At 30.2% G+C, this 17,767-nt stretch overlaps 2 protein-coding genes across 2 annotated transcripts; one reads left to right on the plus strand and one right to left on the minus strand.

Annotated features, from left to right (window-relative positions):
• Nucleotides 1-248: 248 nt before the first annotated feature.
• LOC127248163 (uncharacterized) lies at nt 249-1,634 on the plus strand. Its single transcript, XM_051270394.1, has 2 exons — nt 249-569; nt 832-1,634. Exons 1-2 carry the CDS (start codon nt 390-392, stop codon nt 1,381-1,383), a joined length of 732 nt encoding a protein of 243 aa, XP_051126351.1. The 5' UTR covers nt 249-389; the 3' UTR covers nt 1,384-1,634.
• Nucleotides 1,635-10,985: 9,351 nt separating this feature from the next.
• On the minus strand, nt 10,986-11,745 carry LOC127247178 (auxin-responsive protein SAUR71-like). Its single transcript, XM_051268917.1, has one exon. The coding sequence runs from the start codon at nt 11,627-11,629 to the stop codon at nt 11,255-11,257; it is 375 nt and encodes a 124-aa protein (XP_051124874.1). The 5' UTR covers nt 11,630-11,745; the 3' UTR covers nt 10,986-11,254.
• Nucleotides 11,746-17,767: the final 6,022 nt, after the last annotated feature.

The raw sequence follows: 17,767 nt of genomic DNA on the forward strand, positions 1-17,767 counted from the left end.
TAATAAAGTGATTAGAAGGAAGGAGCATTAATGAGAGAAATGTGAGGAAGGAAGGCAAAAGGTCGCGTGGGCATTAACTGACAGCTGTCCTTTAGTGGTGCAATTAATGCAATTGATAGAATCTTAATACATCCAACTCATCATCAATCCCTTCCAAGATTTCCATTCATTAATTGCAATATTACCAAATAAATGAAAATAAATCGGGCTTTAAATTCTTCATTATGCTCATTTAAACTGCTTTACCATTTTCATACTCAAAATTTTCCTCTGACCCTCACTATAAATTCCTCCACCCATATTCCCCTCCTCTGCTGTCCCCCTTTTATTTTCTCTCCGTAACTCTTCTTTCATAATTTCATTTTCTGGTTTGGAATTCTTCGCCGGGGATGGCTGCCGACGTTAGCTCATTGATCAGATTGATGAACGGTGGGGATGCGAAGGAGTCGGCGAAACCGACGGCTCCGATTACCCGGGATTTGTTGGGTGGGAGTTGCGGCCATGACGCTCAGGAGTTGGACCTCGATTTGCAGGTGCCCTGCGGCTGGGAGAAACGCCTCGATTTGAAGGTAGAATTGAGTTTTTGCAGTTCTGTTGTTGATGATTTGTTGACAACGTTTCGATGGTGGATTCCGGAGCGACGATAATTAATTTCTGGCTCTGATTTTATTTGGGGATTTTTTTATGGTCTTCATAAACCCTAATTTCAAAATTAGCTTCATAGATATGTTGTTATGAACCCTAATTTCTACCCAACGCCTGTGACTTTAGATCTTAACCGTTATTTCATTCATTCATTCATTCGTGTGTGGTATTCCCGATTGATTGCAGTCAGGGAAAGTTTATCTACAGAGATGCAATTCATCAAACTCATCATCCACTTCAGAACAGAGGCCACAGAGCAAAAACTCCACAGCCATTAAGCTCCAGGACCTCAATTTCCCTCCCATGGCGAAGCAGCAGCAGCAGCCTCTCACTCTCTTAGAACATCCCAGCCTAGACTTAAAACTGGATTCCCTATCCACTGCTGCATCGCCATCATCCTCGAATTACCAGAGCGTATGCACCCTCGATAAAGTCAAGTCTGCGCTCGCCAGGGCGGAGAAGGAGACTGGCAGGAAGCGCTCGAACTCAAGATCGCTGTCGATTTCCTGCTCGTCGCCTCGCTCAAATTCATCATCCTCGATCAAGGATAGCGAGATTGATCGTCATCTAGATGAGAATTCATTGGCCCCTGTCGCTGCCGGATGCCCCAGCTGCTTACTCTATGTTCTGATCCCAAAAAACGAGCCCCGATGCCCTCGTTGCAACCGCGACATCCCGTTGCCGGCGGCGGCGCCGCCGGAAAAGAAGCCTCGAATTGATCTAAACATATCCATTTGAATGGTTGGGGGTGGAGCCATCTTTAAGCCTCGCCATGTATTTTTTGTAAAGATAGGAAACAAGCTTTTCATATATGGTATAAAAAAAAATATATTGGTATATATATAATGATCTATATAAATATAAATATAAAGACAATTTAGATATAGTTGGATGTTCATTTTGGACCATTATCCCATCTCAGTAGCTGAAGCTAATATTGAAATGAATATTCGTATTTTCTTGAATAATTTTTAATTTTGGTTCTTGTATTTTCAATGTGGTGCTGAATGTTTGATTTTGAGGAAGTGAAATTTAAATGTGATCATTTGGAAAAATAGAACAAAATAAAATAATGGGGAAACAAAGGCAACAGGGACGTGTCACAAAAATAAATTTCATTTCATTCGTGCACCTAACAAATAGTAAATGTGACTTATTTCGTCCTGCCATCTTTGAATATGCATACCTACTTTAGGAGTGAGTTACACAACAAAGTTGTCTGCAGATTTTTATTTGAGTTATTGCATTCTGGAATAGTATAATTTGTTTTTATTTAAATATTATATTAAATATTATTGAATTTATTTTAATTACTATTTCAACCATTAAACTCACTTCCTAGATAATTGACCATTTGTTATTATATGCTACATTATTCCATACTATAAAATCTTGAATTGATACAATCATTTAACAACCTCCATATAATATTTTTCCACGTGACATTAAAGTCAAATTGCGTGCTATATCAATCATCATTGATTTCAATAAAATATTATATTAAAAAAAAAAACAAAATATATATATATATATACACACATGATAAATTATATACTATTATATACTCCGTCCGTCCCACATACTATGTCCATATTGCCGTTTCTGTTCGTCCCACATCCCATGTCATTTTTCTTTTATGGAAAATAATTACACACTTTAATTTTGTTTTAAATTTTTAAATTTATTTCTTTTTTATTTTAATTAAAAGAGTTAATTATCTTAATTTTAATTTATAATTAATTTATATTATAGAATAATTATTTTCACTAATACATTCTTAATTATTTACTAATTATATTTATTCTAAATTCACGTGTCTACAAGAACCCAAACATATGACGTGGGACGGAAGGATTACTATATTGAAACATTTGTAACTTTTTCATGGAATTATGGTCGAAATTAAATAAATAAGTGCTGACTCTGATGTTTATCCTTCTCGACACGAAAGACATTAAATGAGGAAGTTAGAAAGAAATTAAAAGCATTCAAATATCAATTTAAGTACCAATAATTTCAACTGAAAATAAATGCAATAATGGGAGCATTAACTAATAAGTAGTAATATTTTTTATACTCTTACACACTACCGATAATGTGAGAAAATATCTTTTTATTAATTATGATACTTTATTAAAATTTACAAATATTTATTTTGTTGATTGATAGTAAAAATTTTCTACAAGTATTTTATTGGATAAAAGAGCATCATACGTCTATTGAGATAAATGAACAATATATTTTAATTAAGCAATTTATTTGAAATTATTTAAATTATCCATGCATACAATAAATTTGAAAATTTGATAAAATGGCTGCATAAATTAAAAACATTCAGATAAACTAAATAAAACTACTTGTTAATTCAAAAGATAAAATCATCAAGACTGTGTTAAGTACAAATAAATAGAAAATGACAAAATATTTTTATTAATTTTATTTGTAGAGCAAATTATACAAATTTAATGATATTTTTAATATTAAAGCAAAAGACAAAAGATGTCCTTACGAGAAGGATGTATAATTTAAATTTAATTTTAATTTTTTATTATTTAAGACTTGAACCCCACGAACAAACACAACCTAATTTTCTTATATATTACCCTTTAATTTCACATGTTTAAATTCTCCTAGTGGAAAATACATTATTTAAAAAGTAAAAACAGAAAATGGTCTCTATAATAATAAATACATGTGAAATAACGTTTACCGGCTACCCAAATGCAATATTGAATTTTCAAATCTCATACTTCTCTATGACGTGTATATATATATATATATATTATAAACTTTATATAATATACCTTTAATGCAAAACTAGTGGATGTCTTCTATTAGCATATGAATTTGGAGTTATCTACGTGAACTTTAAATACATAATTTAATAAAATTAGTTACTAATGTCATTAGTAATATAATAATAGTAATTAAACTCTGTAAAAACAAAAAAAATAATAATTTTTATCAATATATTATTAATTATTTACTAATTATATTTCAATGATATTTATTTATCCATATATTATTGCACTACCAATAAATTTATAAGGGTAAAATAATCCATCAATAGATAATAACACAAACTAATATATAAATATTATTTATTTATTCCGTTATAGTTTGAAGTTGTATGTTTATATAATTGGAGCATATCTTATCATTTAGACCAATAATTTATTATTTTGTGATAGATATTATAAAATAATTCAAGTCTATTTTGTTTTTATCTTTTAATTGAATATTAATTAAATGTAACGATTTCAAATAAACAAGAAATACTGAATATAAAAGTAAATAATATATACATCAAAAAATAAAAATTAAAAACAAGTCTATTAACAACCAACGTTTCCATTGTAGTTAGATTAACTTAACGACAAGTTTTGAATAAATATATATTATAATTTAAATATGAAAAATGACAATTTAAAAATAACACAGTTTTTAAAAAATGGAAAAATATATTTTATTCCCAAATATGCCATAAAGTTAGATAACTTGCGTAAGGAGGGGGAAAGTTGAAAATGACAATGATACTAAAATAGAGTTTAGCAAAAGTTGAAGGGTTTCTTAGAAATGAGTGTATGCATGAGAGGAAGAGAAGCCTCATTGATGAGCTCCGAAAGTTGTATTTATATTTTGCATTTCTTTAATTATCTATATATTCTTCAATTTTTTTACTTATAAATTAAAATTAGTTTTTTTTTTTTAAAAAAAAAATCAGATATATTTAAAAAGACAGTATAACATTGCCAAAAGAAAATTTAAAAAAAATAATAATGAGAAAGTGAAATATATATATATATATATATTGGGTGTAAATAAATGCAAGTGTGGAGAATCCATAAATTGAAAACAGTATCTACCTAAACTTCTTAAATGGATTAATATTTATAGTTTCTTCAAGATGATAATAATGGTAGCATTTACTATACCTATTCATTTCTCTACCTAACTTGTATTAAATTCCACATAAATATTATATAGCTACTCATATAAATGAATCGATGTTATCATTATAGAAAAAGAAAATAAAAGAATTTCAAATAATATTATTCGACAATTATGTGTTTAAATTATATTGCGTGAACAAAAAAAAAAAAAAAAGAAAATCAAAGAAATGCTTATCAGCTTGATTTATATATGGGTTGATTTTCGTTTGTAGATAAAATAAATAAATAACACGTGTTCTTACATTTAAATTTTTAGGCGAGACAATCGTTTATATCTTCTAATATGATATTAGAGTTTTACTCAATAAACTTGTATAGTATATGAGAGTATGAGATGACAAGTCGCAACTTGATAAAAACTTTAAAATAAAATTTAAAATTAAGCATTGAAGGAGATGTGCATCATTGAACTAAATCCATTAAATGAGGTATGTATGCAAAATAATTAAATGATGGGTTTGTTAGTTGCCAATTTTTCTATTTATTTACAATTATTTTAGTTGCATCACACAACTATTAAAAGAACACTCATTAATGACCCAACTTATTAACCATCATCACACATATATATATATATATATTAATTCATGGGTTGCTTTCATTTATCTTTATTTTATATTTGTAGCAATGATAATTTTTTAAGTAATGAAATTGAAAGTAATAATCTGTATGAAAAATGAGAATTGAATATAAGGGTTTTGTTGGTTTTAACTTTATTTTTACTTTTCTTTATCATAGAATCTCATCGTTATTTATAAAAACTTAACAATTTTTCATACAAAACATCGTGAGTAATCGTTATTTTATCTAAAAACAAAATATAAACACAAGCCAAACAAACCCATGTTGCAAAAATAAAAAAAGAATGATATACAAAAAATTGAGATTGAAACACTAATGTATAGCTATGATTTGCTTACATGGGTTTCAATCATTTTCTTGAATTATTTTTTATTTTTTATTTTATAAACAATAGAGTAGGTGAATGATTTTGACATGCATACATTTACAAGTCCTGATACGTATATAATATATATATATATATACACACATCAAATGGCGTTATTGAATTATTTATGTGTCGATAGAAGATATAATTATGTATATGTTGAATTTATAGTTAGGGTTTCAAAATTAGTGTTTGGATGTTAAGTGGTGGTGACAACTTTGTTTGGATATGATGAAATTAGATTAACGTTAAAGAGTTAGTTGGGTAATCAATTAATTGATCCAATTAAATTTATTAATTTGTGACAGTAAAATTTGGAAATAATGTCCTAACAATAATGGGTTTTTGCTTAAATAAATCAGAATGTCGATGTTACCATGGTTTGAATTAAAGGCATCAATTTTGGGTAAAATTGAACCGCAAGGTATTCTTCTAAACATTAAAATTTAAGTCACGTGTGTATATATATATATATATATATTGTGTTGGGATTGGGTCAACTCAACACTAATATGATATTGTCCGCTTTGGGCGGAAGTCCGCACGGATTTGTTTTTGGATATCCTCCAAAAAAAAACCTCATACTAGTGGAGTTTGGACTTATAAGGTGTGTAATTTTCTTCGCAACGTCCAATGTGATATTGGGTTTGCACCCCAACATATTGTATATGTTTTTTTAGTTATTTTTTTTATTAATATTTTATAATGTGGAAACTCGCAACCGCAGCTATTCTTTTGTCGAAGGAATTGACATATAGTCGTTAAAATTACGTGATAAATAGTTCAATAAAACATGTGGTTGTACTTTTTTGTTCTAAAGAAAAGCTCTCTCTTTCTCTTCTTCTTCTTTTTCTTTTTTTTTTAATTTTTTTTTTCAATTCCATTAAATTATTGTCATCAACATTACAATTTTGATCGAAAACTAACTTTGGATGTGTTTGTTTGTGTATTTTATTCTTTTGGACTTTTTTTATTAAAAATATATTTTGATATAAAAGAAATAATTTACGTGTGAAAATGCAATAACAGAGACATATTTTATCATATGCATCATGGCTTTTAACTATTGGTATTATAATTTTATTGAATGAAATATTAAAATAATAAAAACAATAATATTGGGCCCATTCGTAATGAAGGATAACGTAGCTGGGCAATCTTTAAAAGCCAATTCTATCGGCCCATTTAAATTTAATTGGATCATGATTCATTATTCACGAGCCCAAAATTTTAAAAGCCTAAATATCTGTCCTTCACCTCAACCTGTAATAGTAATATTTAAAAATAAAGAAAACAATTTTTCTTTTTCCTTTTTTTTTTACAACATATATAAAGTGTAGCTGTCGTCGTTATTGTTCTCATTCATTGAATTTGTATCGCATCAATGGGTGATGAATTTCGACATTAATTTGTGCATTAATTCTCCAAATTAATTAATTAATAATAAAAATAATCACGAGGCCAAGATCTCCCCAACTGATTATAGCTGCTCCTCGTCAGATAAATACAAGTATTATAAATAAATAAATAAATATATATATATACATATACTTCTTTTTGATCATAATAATATTGCAATCATTTGGAAGATCACAACGAAAAGAAATCACCCATTAATATGCTCAACAGCTTGCACACACTTAACTTATTTTAGTTTCTTACATGTGACGCACACACTGACACACATATATGTATATATATAATTATTATTGATATTATTAAGTTTAGGGTAAATTTCACAAATTCATCAGTGATTTTATGAAATTGCATCAAATTTCTCGTACTTTTAAAATTGCGTTAAATTCTATTATAGTTTCATAAATTCTATATCTAATTCCTTCGGCGGTTCTTATTTAACGGTATTTGACCTAACTACGCCTAAATTGCGAATAAATTTTAAAATTTCAATTTCTAAATCTCTAAAATTACATATATATTTATTTTTCTTATATTTAGCCCCCCCAAAAAGTAAAAAATAAACTCTTAAAACCTGAGAAAAATAACTACTTTTGAATATATTTACAATTTTTGAAACTAAATATAAAGAAAATGAATATATTTATAATTTTAGGGGTTTAGAAATTAAGATTCTAAAATTTATCTGCAGTTTGAGAGCATTTAAGTCAAATATCGTTAAATAAGGAGCGTCGAGGGGGTTAGACGCAGAGTTATGAAACCATAGGGGAGTTTTATGCAATTTTAGAAGTATAAGAAATTTGGCGCAATTTCATGAAACCACATGTAAATTTTGTGCAATTTAACCTTAAGTTTATATATATATATATGCATATATATACATACATGCATAGCAAGGTTGCGTGGGAAAGAAGGTGAAATTAACATGCAGTCACATGACACCCCATTAATCCAATACTTTCTAATTAAAGTAAAGACCAGACCATTTACATTGCTTAAGCAAGTCTATTTATATATGTCAGTGGCTACATATAATACAAGCACAATACATGAACAAAAACACACATATTATAGTTTCAACAACATACAATATTACTGCAATAGTACATTATATATGTTAATATAATACAAATAAAACACATAAACTAACAACACATGCTATAGTTTCATACATCACACATAACAATTGATTTTAGCACATGACATATCAGTATACAACACATTTATTATTATTAAAAAACAGATCATACTGTTATTATAAACAATATATGTTGTGAATAATACTATTCACAAAAAGGTTAACTCTTTGCAATCTTTTATACAATAATTTTTGTTCGTACATATTCTTTTACTATTTCCAATCAAAGCGGACTTAATTGTCCCATATAAAATATCATATCGTATCGAAATATATAAAAGACAAAAAGAGAACACGAAGTCGTCCATTGGCGGATAATGTGAAAGCATGTGTGAATCGAGGAAACAAGAAGAGAGGTGTCGGGTCCGGTCCGGTCCGGTCCGGTCTAGGTTCGTTGTTAATAATTAATGAAGGAAGCTATTAGCTATAGCCATGTGCGTGGCTGCACCCTTCTTTCTCGGATCTAATTAATGAATGTCATTTCCTACTTAATTAATTAATTAATTAATTATCTTGACTTGTTCAAAAGTAGTGTCAGTCATCATTGGATGTATTGTTTATTCTTTTGCAATAATGACCAGCGATGGATGGACTTGCATGTGATGATTGATACCCGTTTTTAAAAAAAAATAAAATAATTCATGCAGGCGAATCGAGAGCCGACACGTGGCGTTATTATTATTATTTTTTAACTTATTTATTTATCTATTTTGTTGCTGTTTAATTAGCGGCTCATTAATTGGCAACCGTTGAAGAGCATAAACTTAGGAGAAGTCGTCAAACGGTTTAGTTTAGAGCAACGGTTATTAAAATATTATTAATATATAAATAAAATAAAATAAAAAGCTTGGCTTCAGCCCTAAGAACTAATCTAATTTCTTAATTCGATCTTCAATGATGAGTTGCGTGATTGTGTCAGATGAATAAATCATATAAACTGACCTCTAATTATTTAATTATATTTGCTCGGTGATATTTATAGTAAGTATTTTATATTGGTGTTTATAAATTGTACGTGAAAATGATTATATATTTTTATTCTATTTTGATAATTATATGCTGAAGGCAAGCCTCATTGCAATCATTGGCACAGTCAAGAAACAAATTATAACAATATATTTGAAAATAATTTATTTTTATAAATAATTCTAAGAACAAACTCTAAATAAATAGAAGCTTAATATACAGTGATATCCTTCTATTTATTTAGCAGGGAAAGAAATGAATTTGCATATGTATCCATAATCCATGCGGGGGGAAATCATCATTATATATAATTTTTTCCCAAATATGGAAAATAAAAGGAAATTACAGAATACCATACAATGTCGTACACATTGATTAATTATTAGTGATTAGAGGAGCAGATTTCCATTGAATAGAATGTAGTCGTTGTCAACTGCAAAAGCAATATCAATCGGAAAGTGACTTTATAAATATATATATATATATATATAATATTATATATGAATCACCAGTCAAATAAAAATATAAAATTGGCTAATTTTATTAAACTGGTTGTTTTTAGATCATATATAACACTTAATTCACTCAAGGGTGTGTTTGTTCGAGGGTTTGGATTTTAAGTTGGGATATGAATAGTAAAAATTTTGAATTTGAATAGTTATATGATGTGATATAAATAGATATTGACGTGATGTTTTGAATGTAAAATTGATTTTTAGTATGATATAAAAAATGAAAAATAAGTGTTTGATTTGATATTTTTGGGGGAAAAAAATATGATGAATAGTGAAAATCCAAACAAATTCTTCAAACAAACACACCATAACTTACTTTATCGAAATCGGTTTGTAAGCCATAGTGATAAACTATAAAACCTGGAGACGAGAAGGAGACTGTGATTTGAACTTATTACTTCAAAATCACAAATTTTCTCTTATGTGACAGGTCATCTTTTACTAGCAAAATTCTTTTAATACTGATTTTTATTTATTTATGTGCAATTCTGCCTTCCGTACGGATTCTTTTCAGTGATGAAAATGACTTTTTCAGGTACCGTTTTTCCAAGGGGCACAAGTAATCAATACATGGAAATTTCCTTCAATTCTGCAGCAAAATCAGCACAGAGATATGTTCAACAATTAGAAAAAAGATTATGTTACTTCCGATGCTGACCAGATACACAGAAAATTAATAATACGATTGCTGTCACTCACTTTCCAGATGATTTCTACCCATTATAATTTTCAAAGCTAACAAAGTCTTGCTTGCAAGTCCTGATGGTAAAACTAGGCCAATATTTTAATCACCGATGGCAATAGTTAAAGTTTCACAGAGACTATTATTTGGATCTAGAAGCAGAATGATTGTTGGAAGAGTTAAAAGCAGTAATTAAAGATTGTAGATATTATTTACCATACAAAGATGGGGGAACCTTGCAGTTACTTTGGCCAAAAATGGCTCCCCTCAATCATGCTTTGTATTATAAAGAATGAGGAAAATTTGGGAATATGCACAAGATATGCGTACCTGGAAGAGATATTTTTGTGACGGAACAGAGTTCGGTGAAAAGACAATTTCGCCCCTACATCATACCCCTGGGAAACGAATCCAAGGCTCCTCCGGCATCGCGGAATTTGTGTTGGCTGAGCTGTCTGTTGGTCTCCATGACTGTTGGCTTTCCGTTGCTCATCCGGATAATACCAATTCCGTGAGCTCCTTTTTTGGCGGAGGATGAACTACCTGACAGACTTACAGATTGCAGATATGGAATAACTTCATCAACAATTTCAATAATTCAAATCGTGTTTCGTGCTGAGAAGGAGATTGACATCAACATATTGGAGAAGAATTAGGGATGCAAATCGATGCGTGTGACGAACAGAGTAAGGAGAAATGGATCTGGACTGGAGAGTAAGAGTAGATTTAAAATACTGTAATCCTTAATTTCCGATCTCTGCAAATTCTACATCACCGTCGTCATCAGGCAAAAAACGCCTTCATCAGAACTCTACGCTTTTATACTTCTCTACTTTGTGCATCACAACGTATTTACAGCAGAGAAGCTAAAATAGTAGAAATGAAAACGAAAATTTTCCAAAAAAAAGGAAAAATTATACCAAAGAGCTAAACGCCATCATGTTTGTATTCCTCGCCCTAAATAATTATATATATTCTCGTCTTCGCCTGTTACAACTCATCGGATAAAGTGCTGAGTATTTCCTGCAGGTCTCGCGCCTCGCCGCCGACTCGCAGCGCCTCGAGCACGCGTTCGAAGAGGAAAACGTGGCAGGGGATCCGCAACACTCCTTTTTGCTCGTATCCGTACTCCTGCGCCGATTTATTGAGCAGCGTCACGAATATAGGATGATTCAACAACTCCGCGCTCACGACGAACCGCTCCATCTCCTCTCCAACGTACACTGGTAGATGACCTTCAGGAACTCCTCCGTCTCTCTTCCGATACGATTCCGCGCACCGCCCCGTCCTCCTCGTCTCGGATCTCAACAAGCAATACTGTGAAGAATCCGCAACTTTGGAAAATTTCCTCATCAATTTCTTCATTGCGTCGTTAAAATATCGAAATCGAAATCAAACTCAAAATGGAAATGCGAGAACTGATTCGGTTGTAGTGAGAGAATACAGAAAGGAAGACTTGAAGTTGGGCGAAACGAAAGGACCGATGCGTGGTATTTATACTGGTGGCAAAGGGCAACTGACCGGTACACAAGGGCGTACTTGACAGGTACAACCATACTCTAGTGTTGGACTATATTAAATACTATTTCTCTAATTATTCAGAAAGTGATTCAAATACAACTAAAAAAAAAAAAAAAAAACTTATATTTATTATTACTATTTTATTTTATTTGCGATTTTTTCCTCTATTAAAATAAATTAAATGAATACTTTAATTATTTAATAGATATATTTATTTATTACATAATGAAGTGTCTTTATACATCGGATAAGAATACATATATATCTTTTCCGCTCCTTTTTCCTTTTTTCAGGACACTATGGTGTTACTTTAATCAAAGCAGAAATATTCAATATAATAAATAAATATATATATATATTTATAATATCCAAATCAGAACAAATGCATATGTACATATAAATATATTTCTATAAAACGACAGCGTCTCTTCTAATTACGTGTTACTTTGCTATTGTACATTTGTGACTAACTTTTTTATATATCTTTCCAGCCATTGTCATTTCATAAAGACCCAAACCATATATAAGGTTAACTAATATAATGTTAAGAAGCCATTGTCGAGTCAAGATCACTGGTTCGGTTTTAAATTTAATTTTGTTTAATTGAAATCATATAAAAAAAATAAATAAAAATACACATTGAATATAAAAATAAAGGTCTAAAATAAAAATACCAACCTGGCCACGAACCGCATGATATATTTAGGTGTATTTTATATACGGAAAAAATGTGAACTGAGTTCAAAATTTTCTTAAATTAATAATATAATTAAATAGGTGAATATTCTGACAGTTAGGACTTAGGTCCATAGATTCTTTAATTTGTAGTATAATATTTTCTGCATACTATAAGTTCTAGACTTCAATAAAATAGCTGGATGGGTGTGTACTGTACTGTAGGTGTATTTATAGGCGTATATGACACCGACGCCAATTCAGTGCATCTTTTCGTACATTATAGGTATTTTGTACGTCATTATTACAACAGTGCACCGTGTAATAGCCAATAATATTAGTCTTGAATGAGGTTATAATAATAATTCTGGGGCGTACGGTGTAGAACATTCAAAAAATTGAATATATATATATATAATTGAATATTGGTATTAATTTTATAATAATGGATTCGAATCGTTTGCATACTTAGAAAATTTTTGTTCCCACCAATCAAATTTAAACACATTAATTTAACAGTGATAATTAATTTCTAATTATGAAGGTTGTACTCAATCGGTGCATTCCAATGTGATCATTTCAGATTATTTCAAGGACATATCTAGAAACAAAAAATTAAATATATAATTAAAAAATCTGCATATATATATATAAGGTCTAGCAAGAATATAGATAAAGACAGCTGGACAAAAAATAATTAAAACAAATGGTAATTTCGTGGCTCTAACATTATGTGAGAAGCAAAATATCTGAAGCTACAATTATAACAATTAAATTGATAGGTTCAGGAGTACTCAAAATTCAATCTGCCTATATATATATATATATATATATATATATAATATGCATGCATACATCCACCCCTATTCGACAGTTCATTTCCACCGGTTTATAATTTAAAAATTTAAATTATGTGTGTTTACTAGGTGATTTTTTTTTTTTTTTTACTTTTTAATTGTCTTTTAAAAATAATGAATTAGATATAATATTTATGGTAAAAAATAATGCTTCATTAGTAATTCGAATTTATACTCATTTTTTTAGATTGTCATAAAAAAATACATGTTTTTCTTTTAATAAAAACAATTTTATTTATTTATGGAGTATCTTTAGAGGAAAAATAATGACAAAAATATATATATATACTCACATTAAAATATATGTAACTAGAAGTTTGAGCATACATTTAAATTACATAGCATAGCATGAATTATCACACTTTCCAAATTTCAACACGTGTTGAGCTATTATTATTATTATTATTATTATTATTATTTTGGCCACCAAAATGCATGGTCAAGAGGAAGAAAATAGTATATTAAATAGTAAAACATCAACATTAGATATCAAAATTGATTAGTAGGCGTTGTATTTCAAATATCCCGTGTGGATATTTTGGAAAATCGTTGTTTACATGTATCGAATTAAATCGAATATTACGAAAGATTATTTGCTTGGATTGTTCAATCATAATTTTAACGGATTTCGGACTTAATTACTCAAGTGTCAATCAAACTTTACTAATAACTTTGATCTACCACTGTGACACTATCTGTGAATACCCTTTTTATTTTTAGCAATGGACAAAGTTGCTTGCTTTCCTTTTTTAGTATTTGTAGGTTGCAGGAAGACTGTCATAGTAACCGTGTTGCAAACTGAAATTGTGGGTTTGACTTTATCTTTTTGTCTAATCCATTAAATGTCCACAAGAGATAATTTGATATTTGAAGGATGGTCAAACTCATGCAGGAACATTGAAGAACACTTTATCCATTTCTATGCCAAGAGAAATTAATAAGAAAGGTGTTCTTACCAAGAAAACATTGGTTATAAAATAAAAAAGGATAAACTGTGTAGTGTGAGTTGGTGGGCAAAATTTTAGAGAGAAGATTATTGAGAGAAGCTCTCACCACTCATCCAATTCAACTCTTCAACATTTTGAATGTGTGTTCTACACTGATATCAACTGGAGAGATCGAAGGTGTTCGGAATTAATGGAGTTCCAACCGGAGGGAATGATCAAGCTCTGGACTTCTTTGCTGTGTGGTCGTTGTTAGTACGAGGTTGTAGCAATGAGAATCTTATGAGGTATTTTCCTGGGTTAGCCATGACTAGCATTATAGTAAATTGAGTTATGATTGTTTGTGTCCTTAATCAACACTGGTTAGTGAAATTCCTCATGGATTGGTGTCCTCGGATGTAGATTTGTTGGTAATCAAACCGGGTCAACAAACACCTTGCCTTATTGTTGTTTTATGTTCTGCATATTTTTCATTGTTAAAATGTTGTTATAACTGTGAACCGTCCACACTTAGGAAGTTAACCCTTTAAAGTGTTTGAATGTGTTTTGTTCGATAAATCATTTCTCCAACACAAAAAAATAAATATCTTGTCCGTCAGGGATGGTTTGGTGGTGTGGGGTTAGATTTGTGACCGTGAAGTCATGGATTTAAATCCCCGTCGGGTCTGGGTTCGGCCACGCAGTTGTGGCTATCGCTTTTAGCCAAGTCCATAGAAATTTGTGTTTAATTTTTTTTTTTCAAAAAATCTCATTGTAAATAGAGTTAGACGTAAATTATAAACAATATATATAAATATACATTTTATTTTTTTCGAGGTGGAAATTGAGTTTGTTATTTTCCTAACACACACAAAGTAAACACCGAAGCTACTTAGGTATTTGATATTTTCACTTAAATTTGTTATTAATGTGTTTCACATTTTAAATGTAGTAAACAAGCTTCTTTACTTTGTGCGGCTGTGCTTTCAATACTTCTTTCGTTTATGATGGTGTTTTTTTTTTCTTCATTAAAATAAACTACTATAACTTTAACATCTAAATTTTCGGATCAGTTTTTATGTTAATAGACTCAAATCGGCTTGTTGTTAATTTGATTAATAGAAATGTATACCATATGTTTACAATTTATGTTTTGACAATATATGACATAATTCTACGTAGCACAGTATATTATTATTTGAACAAATAAACATATTTATATAGTAAATACCCTTACAGTCTCATAAATTTTATACAAAATATCATATTTTAGTACCTAATTTTTTAATTTCAAAACATCATATTAAATGTTTTTTTTATTTTTTTTTACCTCGACAACAACATGTTGATATTTACAGGTAAAAACATGGCACCCATTTTTTTATAAATAAAGGGGATGGGTTATATTTGACTTTATACAATGAATCACTCACTGATATATATTTTCATGTAAGAAAACGAAATAAATAAATAAATAAAAATAACTACCGAATCTTAAAAGATACAATGTAACCGGGAGTTAGGCAAATAACATGGCTAAATAGTTAATGTACAATTAATTCACGTTATAGAATAGGTTATTTTTTCATGGCTAAAAAGTATGTACCAATACTTGCCTTATTTATTTATATATTATACAAATAAATAAAATGTAATTAACGGACCTACTTTACTTTCCTTGTACCTTTTTAGCAAAATACGTTTTACAACATATATTACCAGATATCACCACCAGCAGTGCCTGGCGGTGACGCTGTCCACGTGACAGACACCACTAACAGACAAATTTTTCTTCAGACACATAATAATAATAATAATACTTATGATGGTTAAAATGGACTAATTCCGTCACGTGCTACTTCACGTACTAACTGAACCCCTACAATGCACGGCTAAAACGCGAAATAAAATTAATTAAATGAGGAGATTCAATTAATTTGGTTGCTAATCCAGATTAAGCCAAAAAATTAGAGGCCTAGAATTAAGTAGGTGTAATTACAAAAAGGATTGGAGAGTGATTACAACCAGACATCCCACGATAAAATGCGACTTTCCTGGGACAAGTGCGACTATCAATGTTACTGTACGGCATTGTGTGGGAAAGTACCGCACCGTAACGAATTTCAGGCACATTAATTACAATGTTAAGTTGTACAGCCCGACACAAACGCTGACGTGGCAACTTTGCTTGCCTTGTTTGATCTTTCGGACAATTCTAACCGAATTGTTTGCGTTCCTGTCCACGTATACATATACACATATTTTTTATTTCCAGAACATATTTTCATTTAGGATTTTTTAAAATTTTTTTTAATTTTTAATAATATATGTGGTTAAGGATATGAATGAATTTTAATTTACAAAAGCAATGTTACGTATACGTACGTACGGGCTACGACACGGGTGGTAATTATTAACGGTAAGTGTTTCATTATGTACGGTGGACACGTGGCACGCGTTTAGTGGTGGGATTAAATATAGCGTAGGGTAGGCCCCGGTGGATGTTCTTTGAAAATTGAATGACCGCCAGTGCCGTGTCGTTTCCGTATCCGCCGTACGGTTGGATCGTACACTGATGCCACCGCCCCCCTTCCCCACCACTTAAATATTTTATTTTATTTTATTATTATTTTTTTTAAAAAAAAATATTTGGTCAAAGAAAATATTAAATTCAGTGACAAATTAAAAATAACTGGATGGGTTTTCTTACATTGTATTTTCCAATTCGAAAAAGTTGTGGTAGATTGGAAAAATGACATGGAACGTCCTTGTAGTAGTAAATAGTGCATGGTGGGCCTTCTGTTATTGCACAATATAATATGATATATATATATATATTTGTGTATGTATACGTAATGGTGTGAGTAAAAGATGGTCGGAAAGGAAAAAGGGATTTAAATTCGTTGGTTAAAGAGTGTCTAAATTGTGTGGTGTTTGCTTTAATTTGTATTGTGCAGACGTGCAAGATTTTGTTACGTGCGACATATCATACATCCATTGTTGTCTTTTCAATCAATCTTTGATTGAATATGGGTACATTTGTCGATTAGATATTAATCTTGATTCAAAAACGTGTATATGTATGTGTGTTTTTAATTTAATTCTGGGTTGGGATTTTGGGATTCATTTGGACAAATGCAAATCAAACGAGTCGTCGCATCATTGTAATAAATTGCATGGAGGAAAAGTTGGTGACCCTGAATTTATATTGAAGGTCCCGGGATGTCAACGCCAAGTATTTCCACGCGAATAATTACACGGGTGTGGATTATCCTGGTGCCGGGGTCCTGGAGTGGAGTAGGAAGTAGTATATATTGGTGCTTTAATTGGGCCTTCTTGCAGAGTCTAGTCATGTACCAATTTAGGCCCCCGCAATTAATAAACCTGTTGCTATCTTTGTTTCTTTTACCCTCTTTCTTTCGGGTGCTTTGACCAAAAGTTTTTTATTTTTTATTTTTATAAGTACAATAATAAAAATAAATAGTTGATGTACGGATACATTTGGTCGAGAATTTAGATTTTAAGTT

Source organism: Andrographis paniculata, unplaced genomic scaffold, assembly GCF_009805555.1.
Source record: "Andrographis paniculata isolate CXL003 unplaced genomic scaffold, ASM980555v1 Contig32END, whole genome shotgun sequence".
In the NCBI taxonomy this organism is placed as follows: Eukaryota; Viridiplantae; Streptophyta; class Magnoliopsida; order Lamiales; family Acanthaceae; genus Andrographis; species Andrographis paniculata.